This window comes from Microtus oregoni, unplaced genomic scaffold (assembly GCF_018167655.1).
Source record: "Microtus oregoni isolate MIOR12 unplaced genomic scaffold, Mior012 000012F_ref0000307, whole genome shotgun sequence".
Taxonomy (NCBI): domain Eukaryota; kingdom Metazoa; phylum Chordata; class Mammalia; order Rodentia; family Cricetidae; genus Microtus; species Microtus oregoni.
This window is the reverse complement of record NW_024543071.1, coordinates 45,150,062-45,169,195: the sequence shown is the minus strand read 5'-3', so window position 1 is coordinate 45,169,195 and position 19,134 is coordinate 45,150,062. Positions and strand designations below refer to the sequence as shown.

Genomic DNA, 19,134 nt, shown 5'->3' with positions numbered 1-19,134 from the left:
ACTGTGTTTCTGTAAAGTTTTTGTGAATCTAGACAATTAGAAGTTTATAACTGGATTCCATATGGGATGGAAGTCATCAGAAAGATAAAATTGACAATGCATTTTATATTTCATTACTGAATAACACTTTGAGTTAAATGAAGATATTAAACTCAAGAATAATAACAATGCGAAGCACTTTTTGGTGGGATGCAGAGGGAATATTTGATAAGGAAACTCAATACTAGGGTTAATATGGAAGTACAGTAATTGTGAGCACTGGAACTGATACCCAGACAGAACTGTGCATTCCCTGTGCTAACTGATCTCTATCAGTCCCCTTGTCATATCCTACTCTTGCTGTTTAGTAAATTTACTAAATGAATATTTAATGAACAATTATAATTAAGTAACAAATTATTTAATTTGTGAGTGTTTGTAAAAGGGAGTAAATGAGTGAGTTAGAGAAAGCATAACTGACGCAGAGTGGATGAACAAACGCAAAATGGTATTCCTTGTTAATGATCACAAGAATCTCAGTGATGATTCTATGCACTTTAAGAAAGGACAACTCAGAGATTAGTGTATAACAACCTGACTTCCTATACATCACAGATCTATTAGTTTTCAGTAATTGTACCTAGAAATTATCTCTCGGCATACACTCTACCTTGAACCCTGAAACTGTTTACATGCTTAGGAAATTAGGAAAAGTATATGGGCCTGTGTCAAATGAACAATGACAATTATACTATCAGAGAGCCTATCTGAGGAATTCACAGTAAAAATATAAATATCAGGGAAATAGTAATGACTGCCTTATAGATATAGCAAAATTATTTCACTGACTCTCCACTATGAAGCTTTTTCTTACTATATTAATGCAATAGTTAAAAAGGACCACTTATAGAAATGGAGCATTAGGAATATCTAAATTTTTGAAAATGAACTTCACAAATGAATAAAAATCAATGTCAAAATTTAAAAATAATCTTATAAGACCTCTATAGCAGAGACTTCAGTTTCAGAGAAGAAAACACTTTTATGATAAGTACTCAATAATATTATTAGGAACCTAGAAAAATATACCTAAGAAACATACAAGTAATCACCAGTCTAATATCAAACTTCTCATTAAGATTATAAAGGTGAGCAGTCAATAAAATTTACTCTTATATTTGGCAGGGTATTTTTGGTTTTATATAAATATTTTGTATGTAAATACAATGGATCTCAAACTGCTATTGCTTTCTTCCAACTTTTCCAGCCTACTCCAGGATATTTTCTAACTCCATGTTTTTTTTATTTCTTATGATGCATTGGGTATAATTAGACCCGAGAATGCATACAAGTATGGGGCCATCCTATAAAAAGGTTCAATAAAAGGTGCTAGGAAAGAATTATGAATTTCCAAGGACTAAGAAAAATTAGTCGACCAATTCTGATTTTTATGTCCTGCTAAACTAGAAATATAATGTGTTATTAAATATGATATCTCCAAGAATGTGAAGATATGAAGGCATTTTGATATCTACAAATTATAAAGTACAGAGATTATATTTCATCAAGATTTGAAAACATCTCTGTTTCTAATTTTGTTGTAGATAAAAGAGTTTGGAACATCTTTGCAACAAATTTTGCTTTTATAACTTTTTGTCCTCTCTCCACCAAGTGATGATAATGACAGAGAAATCATCCATTAATGGAAGATCTACAATATACAAAATGAGCATTAGTTTCTCTTTTCTCAATAAAGGTAAATGTTACAGTTTGAACTCAGGTAGTTTATTTTTTAAATAATAAAGATTTTACTCGCTGCAGGTGTAGGTTGTTCAAACAGGAAAAAAGAAAATATACTTTTGCCTTATATAGTACTTCAAATATGTACTAATACTGATGCTTAGTCTAATTACTTCTACAGGAAACTCGATAAACTAGCCAAGAAGTTGTCTGAGTAATATCTGAATATAATTTGAAATTTCTGAGACCCATACCTCAGCTTCAGAAACCTTTGAAATATATATCATGACTAGATTTTATGATATTTATGCAAGTTCTCCATTAATTTACTTCCACAAAACTCAACTCTGACCAAATTTTTTTATAACCATCCTTCTGTAATCAAAATAGCTTTCTTGTAAAGACATTAGACTCTTTGAATAATAGGGGATAGCATGTATAAGGACAGTGAGTGCTGAGATGTGAGGGGATGATTATGATGTTTACAGTTTTGTTTCAGTGTGATATAAATGGTTGAACTGGGTCTAGAATCAGGATTAATATTTATATTACAACAGTCTTTTGAATATACACTGTGTTGCCTGTAAACTTCTCTTTTATTCTAAGTAATGTTATTGTTACCATGTGGATTTCTATCTCTAGCACCTCATGAGTATTCTCTGTTTCTAATTGATCTAATTCATGATGACAATATCCAAAGAAGTTTTAAATTATCTTCACTTTGGGGATATATATATATATATATATATATATATATATATATATATTAAACCCAGGATTTTTGAATGTCTTTATTTGGGAAATTCCCAAATAATTTCTTTCTTTCTTTCTTTCTTTCTTTCTTTCTTTCTTTCTTTCTATTTTCTTTCTTTCTTGATCAACAATTTCATTGTAGATTTTTCCACTACATTGACTATGTTAATTTTTAGGTATTTTTCTTTATTTTTTTCTATTAAAAGGAAATATGTTTTGGTATCTTATATGTCTTCTTTATTATTGATGAAAAAGAGTTGTTGCATTTTTTGTTGATTTTTTATACTATTACATACTCAAGGTATTTTTAAATTCTAGGATTTTTACAACAGTTGTTGGGAGTCATTTATGTCTATTGTTTTTGGTAAGTCTTTAAGATTTACATTGTATAAGAGTTGAGAGATAAGGCACTCTTGTGTCATTACTTTTCTTATTAGAAATACTTCAAAGGAAGAGGCAGAGGGGAAAAGAAGGGGTGAAGGGGAGGGTTGAGGAGAATTTGAGTGAATATGACACACTAGATGGAAGAAGGACAGATATGAGAGCAAGGAAAGAGGTATCATGATTGAAGGAGTCGTTATGGGGTTAGGAAGAAACATGGCATAGTTGAGATTTCAATACATTCCCTTGTACTCATAGAGAACCACTAAGAAAACCAGGAATGTTAGTCACACAGGGATGTCTAATCAATGGAGGAGTTAAAATCAAATACCTGCATTCCATGCAGAGAGCTGAGGGTAGAAGTTGTTAATGACATGAACTTTTTTTTTTATTTACAGAGTCAGACCTCATACAAATTCCCCAGATTATTCCTGACTCTTCTCTCACTAGACCATTACCCATCCATAGGTGAGATATCACATGTATTTTATGGCCCATTGACATCTATGCTGTCAGTTGATACCACATTAAATTCTTGGTCTTTTAACAATAGAATCCACTGTCATGGACAAATCCAACTTCTGAAATAATAAAAAAAGAAATTACTCAGGCAAGCAAGAGAGATAGGAAATTGCAGTAATGGGGAAAGACCTTGAAAGACATAGGAGAGGTTCTGTCTCATGATATAATCTGATTTTGCTGCTCACAAAAGTAAAGGGGGCATTATATGGCACTGTTAAGAACCAATGGCTCTCAAATTCAGAATGTGTTTTTTAAATGTGGTTCTTATTATCAGATAGGCAGCAAGTAAATCCATTATATCTAAAGGATACATTCACAGACAGACTTCAACCAATGAAATCATAGACAGCAACAATAATGTGCTTATCAAGAGTTAATATGATGTGTAATCCAATAACTCTAGAACCCTACTCTTGAGAAGGATACTCCTGATAAATATACCTTGCAATTTTGCTTACTGGGACAAAATTCTTTAACTTTTATTCTTGAAACAAATCAAATTTTAGGAGCGCATAGAAGAAAAAAGAGGGGATGGGTGGGTGGGTGGGTTTGGGTGTGAGTGTGCTTGTCTATTAGCATTAAAGTAACCGTTATAAATAAACCTTGGATAAATACACACAGGTGTGCACACTTATATAAATGCAAAAATACACCTTACTATTACTCTCCTTCAAGAAATGCCTACTTGTCTTGTCACGGTACTTAACACAGAGTTCTTAGAGCACCTTTCTTTCTAGTTTTCATAAATCTAAGTGGGCATCATATTTTCTCTCCTTGAAACATTCTTCCATCAAAGATACAAGTCCAGTTTTGCTTGGGTACAGATCTCTGTGAAAGAACTATCCAGGCAGATTCCAGTGTGTGGACCTAAAGCTGTTGAAACTTTCACTAAGGAACTTGAGATCAGAAAAACAATAAATTCTCTTACTTTTTCAAAGAAAGAACTCATTCCTGCAGTTTAATTTTAAAATCTTGTTGCATTATTTAAATGAATTCAAAGGATATTATTTTGGAAAAAACATTAAAGATCTGAAAGCTAAAATATAATGATGCAGAAGATAAGGACTATGCAAATCAGATTTACAAAATGATCTATTCATCATGTATATCAATATCATGTCATTTTACTGTACAATGAACAAAAATTCATTGATTTATATTTATAAAAAGAATATAATTAAAACCAAATTAATCTGTAGTGGTAAAAAGTTAGATTATTTCTTTATAAATATATGTTGAAAGAAATTTTTTGTTGAGACATACCAAGGCTTTGTGACAAAGCTATATATTAGAGGTGATAAAAATATGATCAAATATATTTGAATTCGAATTTTTTATATATTTTTATTTTTTATTTTTACTTAAATATTTCCACCTCCTTCCCCCCTTTCTTCCCCCTTCCCCATCCTCTTTCCCCTTCCTCTCCAGTCCAAAGAGCAGTCAGGGTTCCCTGCCCTGTGGGAATTTTTTAAAAAGAAAACAAACTATCTTCCTCAGAGGAACTCTGAAAATTGTTTTAAATAATGAAAAATATGATAATAATGAATGCAAATCATAATTCTAGGATGTGTTCAGAAACTTCAATGATGCTTGTTGTTATTTTTTGCCCAAATTGGCTGTAGGCCAGCTGAAGTGATAATTGTAGGCTCTATTCCCTGAACTGCCAATCCTGAACACCCTCATAAACACTCTCAGCAAAATGTGTATAGACCTCTAAAGTGTTTGCTTGGATGTGCAATGTGGAATTATAGGCCTCTAGAGATTAGAACTGAAAATAAATGATATTCATGAAATATATATGCAAGAGAATCTAAAAACAAGAATTGGCATGGCATTGTGCCCCTAAATACTTGCAAAGCTCACCACTTGAAACTTGAAATTTTTAAGCTGAAACCCAGATTTTAATTCACAGCAAAGTTTCACAGATTTGGATGAAGAGAAGAAGACTCCACAACAAGATGATTTCCTCGGTGTGGACATTGTATAAATACTGTAAATATGAAAGTTTCACATATCAGTGTTCCACCATTGCAGCCCTTCTTCCAACACTTGTCAGTTCCTAGGACATTGGTAAGTAATTTCAAAGCATGCATCCTTTAGGATAAACACTCATACCTTCTCTGAGGCTCAAGGATTATTTTAGAGTGACAGAAAGTTTGTTAGAGCAGAAAGATGGGGTTAAAGTAATACAAAATTTTATATTCTAGACTCTATATAAAATTATTTAAATTGGTAACTACCAAGAATTGTAGTTACCTGCACCTGAACCACAAAAGGCTACCAAGTCTAAGTTAATGAAGGGAAAGTTTTTAGAGGACACCAAACTATACCTCTGAAATACTAGCTGTTGATAGACCATGGAAAAGGAGGATTGGCACATTTTAGTTCTGTACCCACTGTTAGCCCATAAACTTCAAGAGATTACTGCAAACCCACATATCTACTAACTGCAATTAATCCCAGTGGGTCATGAAAAAAATGAATAGAAATGAACATGAGAAAGAGATTGGTGGGGAGTGGAAATTTAGTGGGTTTGTACAAAGGGAGACTGAGAATAAAGATATTCATAAAATATATATGCAAGAGCATCAGAAAAGAAATTTAAATTATAAAAAATACAAATAAGTAATTTTCCCTTGCAAGTTAGACTTCTAGTTGGAGCGAGAATATCCAACCATTAAAATTTACTATTGAGGGAAAAAGGAAAAATAATGTCCAGAAATTTTAAGCCCCTGCAAGCAGACACACAAATTCTAGGTGTCTTTTGGCTCAGGTTCATTTACTATTCCATTCAATATCACCACATTATACAGATTTCTAAGGTCAGATAATCTGATGCCTTTTGAGAAGGCTAGGATGATAGGTATCCTTAAAAGAAAGTGAGGCAGCAGTGCCTCCTGCTTTGATTAAGAAGGATGATTAGTGAAGAAAAATAAATAAGACAAAACTTCAATAGTCAAAGCTATCTTTAGGGTCCAAAGGCCCTTTCCTACTGCAGTTACAATAGCACAGCCACTAATCACCTTGTCCACCAAGGAGGGAATAGAGCCAGATGCACTTTGAAATATGGTTTGTTTGTGAACAGTAAGAATAGAGGGAGTGTAAGAGAAACTTTCACATTTTATTGTTTTCATTCTTTAAACTCAAATGAAGTAAATAAATTGGTGCTATTGGGAGAAGATACACTATTTTATAGAAAAAAAGAAAAATATGTGAAGGGAAATAAGCAAATCTTTTCTTCGGTCTTTTTAAAAATTCTTCCTATACTAATTTTCTTTTGATTTGCCTCCTGGGATTAAACCAAGGGTATTGTAGAAGTGCGCAAACCCTCTACAATTGAGCTATGGCCGTAACCCTCAGTTTTTGCTTCATTTCTTTTTATTATGTTTTTTTTTATTTTTATTATGTTTATTTGAGTGTATACTAGTGGTGCACAAACATGACGTAAGGTATATGTGAGGTCAGAAAATAATATGCAAGCAAATCAGTTCATCCACCAGAGGCACCGATTCCTTTTACTATATCATACCACTGACGCTATACCTTTATTTTAACATGTATAAATATATCAACACTTAACCCAGAAAGTATGGAATAGATATACTGTTTCCTAAAGGTGACAATATTTAAAGAAAATGATCCAACAAAGGTCCTCATAAATTAGGGAGAAATAAATTAGGTACAGGTATCTCAAGAGAAGGTCACAGATCATTGGTTATATTTAAAATAATGAAGGATACAGTGAAGAAGGAAATACATTTTCAAATTAGTTATACAATTCCAAATCTTAATGAACTGTTCTTCACAACGTTCTTTGCTGGATAAGTTTTCAAAGTATATCTTAAACAAGAATGTTTGTAGATAATACAAGTAGTTATCATGTCTATGATAGTTTAGTTTAGAGCAGACTATACAGTTAGAAATTCGAGGGCTGGGCGGTGGTGGTGCATACCTTTAATCCCAGCACTTGGGGTGGAGAGGCAGGTGGATCTCTGAGTTCGAGGCCAGCCTGGTCTAGAAGAGCTAGTTTCAGGACAGGAACCAAAAAAAAAAGCTACAGAGAAACCCTGTCTCGACAAATGAAAGGAAAAAAAGAAATTCAAGGCAAATGGAATTAAGTCCCATAATTGTAATAAAGAACACCTGTGGCAATCACTGCCTTCAAAGAAGTTTGAAGTACCATTTGCACCTCTTCCATATGAACAAAATGCCTGACCTTACCCAGTTAAAGGATATCATCCTGAATGTAGATTCTGCTCTGTATATAAATTAAAATTATAAACACAAGAACTTTTTTGCATTTTTTATCTGACAATAATAAGCTAATATAAACTTTATTTGTACATCTTCCCTAGATATATTTCATAACAACTCACAGATTACTTTCATGGAGAATATTTCAGAGGTGAGTGAATTTATTCTTGTGGGGTTAACAAATACCCCAGAGCTCCAGGTTCCTTTATTTATCATTTTCACTCTCATTTATTTGATCACACTGACTGGGAACCTTGGCATGATCATATTGATTCTACTGGACTCCCGACTCCACACGCCCATGTACTTCTTCCTCAGTAACCTCTCCCTGGTGGACTTCATTTATGCCTCAGCAGTCACTCCCAAAGTAATGGAAGGGTTTCTCACACAAAACAAGGTCATATCCTACAACGCATGTGCTACACAGATTTTCTTCTTGATAGCCCTTGCCACTGTTGAAAGCTTCCTCCTGGCTGCAATGGCTTTTGACCGTCATGCGGCAGTGTGTAAGCCTCTACATTACTCAACCTCCATGACAAGTACCACTTGTGTCCTAATTGTTACCTGTTGTTACATCAATGGATTGCTCCAATCCTCCATTCTTGTTGCTTTTACTTTCCACCTCTCCTTCTGCCATTCCAATGTGATTAATCACTTTTTCTGTGATATTCCCCTAATGCTTGCTCTGTCATGTTCTGATACCCACATAAATGTGATTATAGTCTTTATGTTGGCTTCATTTGATGTTGTTTTTCCTCTTTTGGTTATCTTGAATTCTTACCTACTTATTTTCATTGCTATCTTGAGGATGCATTCAACAGAGGGCCGAAAGAAGGCCTTCTCAACCTGTACATCCCACCTCACCACTGTTTCTCTCTTCTATGGAACACTCATCTTCATGTACTTACAACCCAACTCCAGTCACTCCATGGACAGAGACAAAATGGCATCTGTGTTTTACACCATGATCATCCCCATGTTGAATCCTCTGGTCTATAGCCTGAGAAACAAAGAGGTCAAGAATGCATTCAAAAAGTTTGCTGGAAAAGTACTGTCTTTACTTGGCTTAATCAATTAACACATTTTTTCAAGACTTGAAATCTTTCATTGTGCCTGTACTGTCTAAGAATATTTGACTTGTAATTATTTCATATCTGTCATTTACAATTGAATAGTTTTCCACAGATTACATCTACAACATTTCTTTCTATTCATTGGTTGAAGTGATTATAGATAGTACCCATTTCCAAACTATTGTGAAAATAACATCAATAAACACAGCTGCAAATGTAACAGTTGAACATGATGTTGATTCCTTTGGTCATATATCAAGGAATAGTAAAGTGTCATTGTAAGTATAGTAGAGCTTAATTATATCACTTTTTATCATTTTTAGAATTCTTCACACAGATATCCATAGTAGCTACACAAATTAGTAAAATAATCACTGACAATAAATTATATTTTCATTTTTGTTGCACCCCAATTAGCATTTGCTTTCCTAACTCCTTGGCACAGGATGGAATATTGTGAAGTACACCAATAACACACAGAACATGCCAACAATAAGTTCCATCTCATAAAACTGAATGCCACCATATGTCAGAGTACATCATCGTTGAGAAAATGGCATACTGAATTATATATACATATATATTCAAATTATATAACTCATAGAGGGTATACAAAATATATATTTCAAAGAACTTTCTATATGATGAAATCAATAAAGTAAATAGCATAATTGCATGTGGATTATAATACCAAACAGATTCTCAAAAGATGATATACATAGATAAGAAACACATAAGAAGTCTTCAAATCCTTTGTCATCAGGGAAATTGAAATTAGAACTATTATTGATTTTATCTTATAGTAGACATATTGGCTAATATCAATAAAACAAATGACAGCAAATGTTGGTAAGAATGTAAAGAAAAGACAGGAACACTTATTCATTGATGCTGGGCTAGAAACTTGTACAGATTTTTTTTTGAAAATCAGAGTCGTGCTACCTTATGATGCTGGGGATAGGTCTACCTCAAGTCTCAAATTGTACCATGTTTGGATCTTTACCCAAATGATCCTATGTCGTACTTTAGAGATACCTGCTTATCCATGTTCACTATTCCTCTGGCTATAGCATAGAGGTACATAAACTAGTGAATAGATAAAAAAATGTGGCTCATTTATGTAAAAGTATATAATTCATTCGTTGTAAGAAATAATTTTATGAAATTTCATGTAAATCATCAAAAGTAGGCTAACCCAGAACTGAAAATAATTCTGATATCATACATATGTATATGCGTTTGTGTGTGTGTGTGTGTGTGTGTGTGTGTGTGTGTGTGAATCTTAGCTTTTAAAAATTCCTCATGGAAACTGTAAACATCATAAAGTACTGGTGATTCTCCACAACCTTTTCTGATGACATTTACATAAGTTGATACCTTCATCTGGTCCATTCCCCTCCATGAGCAGAAAGTGCCATGGAAGAGAGGTAAAAACGATTGTATTAGTGAGAGGACATAAGGAATATGGTCTACTCAATTAACAAATCAGGGCTCAGATGTACTCAAAGAGACTGAATTAATGAGCACAGGACCTGCAGGAGTCTGCACAAGTTTGCTAAGTATATGTTATGCCTCTTTTCTGATTATTTTATAAGACAGTGAGAACAAGAATCACCAACCAACACTGGATATTCTTAGGAATTTGGTTGCTCTACACAAACTGATGAAATGTCCCATTGCAAAGACAACATCTACACAATTTACTGAACATTGAAAGTGGACCTGACATTAACATAGAACATCTTCTGTGTTTTCTAGGTATTATTGGGATTTTAAGTTCCATCTTTGAATTAGTTGCTGTCTTCTTTAATGTTTCTATAATCAGACTGAAACCTCTTTTAAAGTCTTGGATTGTCTTCTTTAACTTTGATCAGTCTTCTGGTTTTGCTTTTATTACTCATGCGATTGGTATCCTTAAGGTCTATCTTCTTAACTTCATTTTCCCATTTTTTTTGTATCTTCCTTAGACTCATTGAATTCTTTAATGAAGTTTATGATTTTATTTGTAAGCTCTGTGCCCTGTGGTTCATATTCAAAATTCCAATTGTTAAGTATTTCTACATATCTGAAAAGTTTTATTGAAATGATACTGGCCTGAAAGTTCAAATTCTTGGTATAATTGGAATGATAAATGGCAATGTGAATTTCTTTATTTTGTCTTGGGCACAATGCAGGATTTGTGAGCAGGGGAGACTAGAAGTTGGAAATATCTTGGATGGAATGGATTCATTTGGCAAGAGGGGATTGAGATGGTGTTCAGTATTTTCCCTACTGCCCAAACCTAGATTGTGTGGGTAGATATGGTTTTATAGATGTGGGACATGGTGTAGGAGGTTCCTATGTGTTAAGAGATATCTAGAGAGTGTCCTAATGAGAGACTAGAGATCTTTTTTGGTGAAACCAAGGGAGAAAGTCTACGATAGATACTATGTGGTTGGAGCTTGGACTTGTTTTAGCTTTTTTTTTTTTTTGAGAATGTGTGAACAAGTAGTTCAATCGGTTAGTCTCTGTATAAGCAAATGAGAAATGACAAGTTTGACGTGAAGAGTGGCTCAATGAATTACAGAATTGACCTATGAGAGGTTCCATATAGAATCAGTTCTAGTCCATATAGAAGCCTAGAGTTTAGCTGAAGTGTTGGTATTATTGGTCAGAAAAGATAGGGGCAATGGTTGTGGAACCCAGGCTACATCTGGAGATTACAGAGATTATCTCAACAGGGATATCAGAGAAAATTTCATGGAAAGGCCCTGGAGGATAATATGGGATGCCTCAAAGTTTCAACTGAAGTAGAAAAACATATACATAAATGATATACTTTGTGTCAAGAAAAACAAGTTTTGTTCCTGATTTCAGTGGGATTACTGGGATTTTCTGAAAGACACTTAATAAAATGTTCAACATCCTTAGTCATCAGAGAAATGCAAGTCAAAACAATTCCGAGATTCCTTCTTACACCTGTAAGAATGGCCAACATCAAAAACACTGATGACAACTTATGCTGGAGAGATTGGGGGGTAAAGGGAACACTCCTGCATTGCTGGTGAGAATTCAAGCTGGTGCAGCCCCTTTGGATATCTCAGAAAATTGGGAAACAACCTTTCCTCAAGACCCAATAATACCACTTTTGGGTATATATCCAAAGGATGTTCAATTGTGCCACAAGAACCTGTGCTTGACTATGTTCATAGCAGCATTGTTTGTCATAACCAGAAACTGGAAACAACCTAAATACCCTTTGACTGAAGAATGGATAAGAAAAATGTGGTACATTTACACAATGGAGTACTACACAGTAGAAAAAATTAACATCTTGAATTTTGCAGGCAAATTGATGGAGCAAGAAAACATCAGTTTTGAGTGAGGTAACCCAGATCCAGAAAGACAATTATCACATGTACTCACTCATAAGTGGGTTTTAAACATAAAGCAAAGAAAACCAGCCTGTAATTCACAATCCCATAGAACCTAGACAACACTGAGAACTCTAAGAGAGACTTACATGGATCTAATCTACATGGGAATTAGAAAAAGACAAGATCTCCTGTGTAAATTGGGAGCAAGGGGATCTTGGGAGAAGGTTGAAGGGGAGGGGATAGATAGGGAGAGGAGCAGAGAAAAGTATAGAGCTCAATAAAAAAAGAACAAAAAAGAAAATTATCATTATGGCAAAAAAGAAAAAAAGAAAAGAAAGTTTCTTGTTTGCAAGGCTTAAAATGAAAGAATAAAATGTTCCAGCGCCATCTTTTAACTTTTGAGAAAATATGTGATCAGTATAGGTTGCTAAACTTTCTTAAGTAAAAAAAAATAATGAAACATTCAAGCTTTTGGTTTGTTTACTTTCTTCAACCTGCTTATGGAAGACCTGTGATTAATAACTGGAGGCTGTTCTCTTTTAGCTCTTCTTCTATTCCCCAATGTCTTTGTAAATGATATTACACTAAATCCAAGCAATATCCTCTATTGTTGCTAGCAAGATAAGGCTAAAAGCCGATGTGGGTTGATGAGTATCAAGAGACATTGCTCAAGTGTACTGCTACCCTTGAGATACATGTATAGTTTGATCTTTCTGCTGTGGTGTTGGCATTAATACAAGACCAGCTTCCATTCCTTATTAAGAACAGAAAGATTCTTTTATTGATATAGATATTAGGCCAGTGATGTGGACATGAAATATTTCAGACCTCTTCTTTTTACTTCTCTTGGTCTGTTCCTTGCAAGACAGTAAGTATTAAAAATACTTGTGTATCACTAGACTGAGCTAGAAATAGAGGTAAAATATCTGGTTATTTTTGTTTCATAAGCGCAAATAAAAAATGAAGCTAATGTCTTAAAAGTAAGGCAGGTAGGACACAGAGCTATCATTATCGATAATAATCTTATGTTTGACCTACTGTGCTTTACACTATGAGGCTGCACAAGGGCAGCAAGCTTTTCTGTCTAAAAATCTTTAGATTTTGTTGAGATTATTTCACTCCAGAGGAAGAACATGCTCTAATTTTCTAATATTGATAACGTTCGACAGGATTAGAAGTTCACCAATTATAGCTCATTTTTAATTTCAGAAGGTTGTATTACTTTCAACCTCAATTTAAAAATATCAATTACTGGGTCCCTTTTCCTGAGAGTATCAAACTCTAGACATTAATATCATGAGCTAACCATTCTGAAGAAACCAAGAAAATATGAGCAAGGCCACAGAAGGTAGCAGACATGATTTGCATAATTTAAAAATTTTAATATCTTTTATAACTTGGGAGAACTTACACATTACTTATAATGTTCTTGAAGATACTTCTGGGAATTAGGATTATTTTCACCTCAGTCATTTTAAAAGTATATAAATACAGCATCTGGTGTCTTGAATATAAAATGGTATCAATACAGAGGGAGGAAAATGCACACTATTCCAAAGCTAAATGTTGATCTCAATTTAAGAGGCAGGCTCATATGTAAACATAGCTGCATAATCAAGTGTCATCTAATCCAATATGACAATGTTACAACGTGGTACACCGGGAAATACTTCATGTTTGAGGTTACATATTATGTAGAGAGAACAAAAGTAACTCTTCCCTGGCTTTTACTTTATCTCTCTCAAAAACAAATGTAACAAACTTCTCTGATGGTAATAAAAAATATCATCCTCTGAAAAATATAAGGCCCATTACATGTAAAGAAAGAAGTTAAAATTGTTTCTACTTTTTGAAAGAGCTCTGTTTTTAGGTTTCTAGGAACCTGCACCATTTCTAAACTTCACAAATAAAATGGCCCATGAATAGTGATCATCTGATCAAAGGTTCAAAGTAAAAATTCTAAGAAAAGTCCTTATCAAATTAAATATAAAACTGAATATCTATGGGGCAGTACACTATATCAGTGCATAGACACAGCTAGGGCATTGAACTTGGTTAACTGTCAGGCACTGGAAATGAATTATATATACTTTGCTACTAACATATAGTAATTGCATTTTCCTATATTGTTAATGCTTCAAAGTAAGACTTTTATGTATCTTTTAGACAGGTGTGTTTGAAAATTATTGAAAATAACAGGTCCTTTGTGGGTTACTAAAATAAGAAAACTGAAATAAGCCATAAATTTAACAGGGACCCCTAATAGGAGCAAAGAATTATGGCTCTATTTAGCACTTTTCAAACCAAAATCCAGTGTACTCTCCATCACACTAGAGATGCTGCTTTGTGAATAAGAGAACTTAATCATACTTAAAAATCACCGTGTTAAGTTCTGAATAGAAAATTTTTTTCATTTCTTCTTTTCATTCTAGGAACCTGTCACAATTCCCAAATAGCACTGATGCAGAATATTTCTGAAGTGATGGAATTTGTTCTTGTGGGATTAACAGATGTCCCAGAGCTGCAGGTCCCTTTATTTGTCATCTTCACCTTCATTTATTTGTTCACACTGGTTGGGAACCTTGGAATGCTGGTGCTGATTATGATGGACTCCCGACTCCACACTCCAATGTACTTTTTCCTCAGTAATCTTTCCTTCGTGGACTGTGTTTATGCTTCAGCAGTCACTCCCAAGGTAATAGAAGGGTTTCTTACAGGATACAAGATCATATCCTACAATGCATGTGCTGCCCAGATGTTCTTCTTTGCAGCCTTTGCTACTATTGAAAGCTTCATTCTGGCCTCAATGGCCTTTGACCGTCATGCAGCAGTGTGCAAACCCTTGCATTATTCCACCACGAAGACAACTGCAATGTGTGTTCTGCTTGTTTCTGGTTCTTACCTGAATGGAATCTTGCAATCTTCTATTCATGTGTCCTTTACTTTCCAACTTTCGTTCTGTAATTCCAATGTGGTGAATCACTTTTTTTGTGATATTCCCCCACTACTTGCTCTTTCTTGTTCTGATATCTACACAGATGAAATTGTGCTGTTCGTGTTGGCAGCATTCAATGTCGCTTTTACTCTATTGGTTATCGTTACCTCTTACCTACTTATTTTTGTTGCAATCCTGAGGATGCAGTCTACTGAGGGCCGAAAGAAAGCCATCTCCACCTGTGCATCCCACCTCACCACTGTTTCCATATTCTATGGCACAATTATCTTCATGTACTTACAACCCAGTTCCAGTCATTATATGGACACTGACAAAATGGCATCTGTGTTCTACACCATGGTTATTCCCATGCTTAACCCTCTTGTTTATAGCCTCAGGAACAAAGAAGTCAAGAACGCATTCAGGAAGTTTCTTGGAAAAGCGGTATCTTCACTGTGATTCGTCAATTTAGTGTTACATGTTTGAAAATGATGTAACACTTCATGTTATTTTTGTTGATAAATATCTTAAAAATCATTATTTCCTGACTTTAATATTTAATATTTCTGAACATATTTTCATAGATAAAGCTACTTCTATTCATTCTTCTAGGATGGGATATTCTGTTATAGAAATTAGTCATTTCACTCTAAAATTCAACATTGTAATCATATATATTATAATATCTCATAGTGCCACCACATCGTCTGTATGAAATACTGAATCTGTATAATTATTTCCTCTGAAGTGAGAAATTAATTTCTTGAGAATAGAGATAGCTTTAATGTCTCAGGAAATAAACAAAAGTCACAGCTCAGACATCTCCCAAAATTTAAAAGATTCAGGATGCTATTGAAACTCAAAAGGTTCCAGAGCTCAGAAAGTAACAATATTCCCATAGTCTGATACAGGGAATGATAGCGGCAAGCTATTGATATCTAATGGAGACTATCAAGTCACACTACTTGAAACTTGTTTATTGGGTTCTAGTAATTCATTTTACCCTCAGTTGTCAGACATGGTGATTGGACATTCTAATGGTGCTTCTATGTTAGTTACAACCATATTCCTGTAGATATCTCATCACACATACTCATGTAAGTCACAACAAGGTCTAAACTCATTGTTCCAGAAAGACAAACCTGCATTATCTATTCTTTCATTGGTAACCTCTATGGATTTTATAGACTTTATTTTATATCTCAGGACAGTTACAAGAAACCACTTTGATGGGAAATCATGAATATATATATATATATATATATATATATATATATATATATATATATGTGTGTGTGTGTGTGTGTGTGTGTGTGTGTGTGTGTGTGTGTATAGAGAGAGAGAGAGAGAGAGAGAGAGAGAAGAGAGATCAAGAAATAGTAAAGGTATAGTTTCAAATATATTGTACAAGTTCTACTTTCATGAGTGTTATATGCAATCTTTTGTCATATTTATCCCTTCTCTCTCAACTTTTCTTCTCTACCCATCTATCTTTATACACATTTTTTTCTCCATTTAAGACCAAGTCAAACAGTCCTTGATGTGTGGCCATCCAGGAATGTATGGTCAATTAGTATTGACTACACTGTTAGAGAAAACTGTTTCTTCCAGCAGTTATTAGGTGGCAGTACCTTCATGGCCAGTGGTAGGGTTATACACATGTGTTCTCTGACATTTTCAGTTTGGTTATTTAGTTTTATAATTCCACCTTCATTTTAATTTTAGTGTCCTTCAATATTTCTATCCCTATACTGATATCAGTTTTTTATTGATTTTTATTGAGCCCTACATTTTTCTCTGTTCCCCTCCCTTCCTCTCAATCCTCTTCAGTCCTCTCCCAAGGTCCCCATGCTCTCAATTTATTCAGGAGTTCTTCTTTTTCTACTTCCCATGTAGATTGGATCTGTGTATGTCTCTCTTAGTGTCCTTATTGTTGTCTAAGTTCTCTGGGATTGGGATTTGTGGGCTGGTTTTCTTTACTTTGTGTTTAAATACCACTTATCAGTGGGCCAGTGTGGCTATTTCTCAGAAAATTAGGAAACAACCTTCCTCAAGAACCAGTAATATGACTTTTGGATATATATCCAAAGGATGCTCAGTATTTCCACAATGACATGTGCTCAACTATGTTTATAGCATCATTGTTTGCCATAGCCAGAACCTAGAAACAATCTCAATGCCCCTCAACTGAAGAATGGATAAGGAAAATATGATGTATTTACACAATGAAGTGCTACACAGCAGAAAAAAATGACATCTTGAATTTTGCAGGAAAATGGATGGAACTGGTACCAGTTTTTGAATACCATGTTGTTTTTGACATTGTACTCTATTATTTGTTTCTGTTTTTCTTGGGCATCTGTTTTGTTGTTATTGCTATTCATGTTAATTTCACTGATCTGCATGCTAATGTCTTCTCCAAACACTTTGAACCTTTTGATAAGTTTATAATTATTCTTTGAATTTATTTGTTTCAGGGTTCATTCACATCGTTTTCCTTGGAAGATAATTCTTTAGGGAACTGCATTTTATGAAATGCATACATTTTTGGATTTGCATACTGTCTCTGTTTCTGTAATGAATTCTAAGCATGCTGACTTCTTTTTTGACTCTGTGTCTTATATGGGATTCTTGGCTAACCTAAGTTGTGTGACCTGGGAAAGACCTCAGTGTTAGAAACAGCATGAGTAGGTGAGTTTCTAGCGACTCATCAAGTTTTGTAGCCCTACAGATGTGTAACCATTGTAAGCCTGGAGTTTGGTACAGTGTAGGTGATCTGAGTCAAGGAAACGCATCAGCCTGCAAAACCCTTAAATAGGATCTTTCCAAGGCTTCGAGGCTGAATGTTGCATAAGCAACTAAAATAGAAGAAGGGGAGGGGAACAGATACACTTGTATGACGACAGGTTCTGGAAGCAAGTAATGCTGGTATGAAGTTAGTTTCAAAGCATAGCAAGAGACTGAGGGAAGGGCAAACAGCTTCCAGACTAGGGGGACTGGAGAGGAGGAGAATGGAGGGAGAGCAATGTAGTCTACCTGTTTATGTCTCATTTTTCTTTAAACATGTATAATTATGTGTATTATATAGGACTGACCCAGATTGCATAAATACATATAATACATAGTATAGTAATTGTTTATAAATATATAATATTTATATATAGATATATATGTATCTAGGACTTAACACATGGAATTGTATAATCTATTTGGGTGCTTTTCACAGAAGTAAACCTATTCTTCTCAGGAGAAATTTCCATTTCTAATTTTTAAATTAAATAACATTTGTTAAAAATGCTTTTTTTCTTCCATTTTATACTTTTGGCTCCTTTATCAAAAATGAGGTGTTCATAGGTTTGTGGGTTAAAATTCGGGTTTTCTATACGATTCTATTGGTCAACTTCTCTGTTTTTATGCCAGTACCACACTGTTTTCATCACTGTAGCTCGGTAATAGAGTTTGAAGTCAGGGATGGTAATGCCTCCAGACAATCCTTTATTGTATAGGATTGTTTTGGCTATCCTGGGTTTTTTGTTTTTCCATATAAAGTTGATTATTGTCCTCTCAAGATCTGTGAAGAATTTTGATGGGACCCTGATGGGGATTGCATTGAATCTATAAATTGCCTTTGGTAGAATTGCCATTTTTACTATGTTGATCCTCCCAATCCAAGAGCAAGACAATTGTAACTGGAAATTATACTTGACTAATGAATAATAATTTGCTTGAGACGTAAGCCTCTAGGCTCCCATTTGTAGGACTCAGCCCTCTTGGCCCTTGCCTGGGGAGGAACATCCCATTTTCCTGCCCCCACTCATGAAGCCCAGGAGACCCCTAGCAGCCTCCACACACCAGCTTTTATTCCCCACTGCTTCTATAGCCACCAGAGCCTTGGCCCAAACTGCTGCTGGAGAAGCAAGCTTCTGGGATCCTGCTTGGAGGCCTCAGCTCTCTAGGTCCTTGCCCAGGGAAGAACATCCTATTCCTCCACTGCCACTCAAACTGAGAAGTGGGTCTTGAACCTGGGATGTCTGGAAGGTAAAGTGAGTACACGAACACAGGCTATCAGCTGCATTGCAGGTTCTTCTTCCACCCCAAGCTTCAAACCTCCATCTTTTATTGTAAATTTTACACAAGGAAA

The 19,134-nt window shown here is 34.6% G+C and overlaps 2 protein-coding genes across 2 annotated transcripts; both read left to right on the top strand.

The window, feature by feature from the left end:
* The first annotated feature begins 7,759 nt into the window (after positions 1-7,759).
* LOC121454243 (olfactory receptor 5B12-like) lies at positions 7,760-8,707 on the top strand. The gene has a single exon (XM_041661499.1). It carries the CDS (start codon positions 7,763-7,765, stop codon positions 8,705-8,707), a length of 945 nt encoding a protein of 314 aa, XP_041517433.1. The 5' UTR covers positions 7,760-7,762.
* A 5,809-nt stretch (positions 8,708-14,516) lies between these two features.
* Positions 14,517-15,452, top strand: LOC121454212 (olfactory receptor 5B12-like). Its single transcript, XM_041661455.1, has one exon. The coding sequence runs from the start codon at positions 14,520-14,522 to the stop codon at positions 15,450-15,452; it is 933 nt and encodes a 310-aa protein (XP_041517389.1). The 5' UTR covers positions 14,517-14,519.
* Positions 15,453-19,134: the final 3,682 nt, after the last annotated feature.

What these genes read in the sequence shown, in the direction of transcription:
- LOC121454212 (XM_041661455.1), top strand. Translation starts at nt 14,520, where the DNA reads ATGCAGAATATTTCTGAAGTGATGGAATTTGTTCTTGTGGGATTAACA.
- LOC121454243 (XM_041661499.1), top strand. Translation starts at nt 7,763, where the DNA reads ATGGAGAATATTTCAGAGGTGAGTGAATTTATTCTTGTGGGGTTAACA.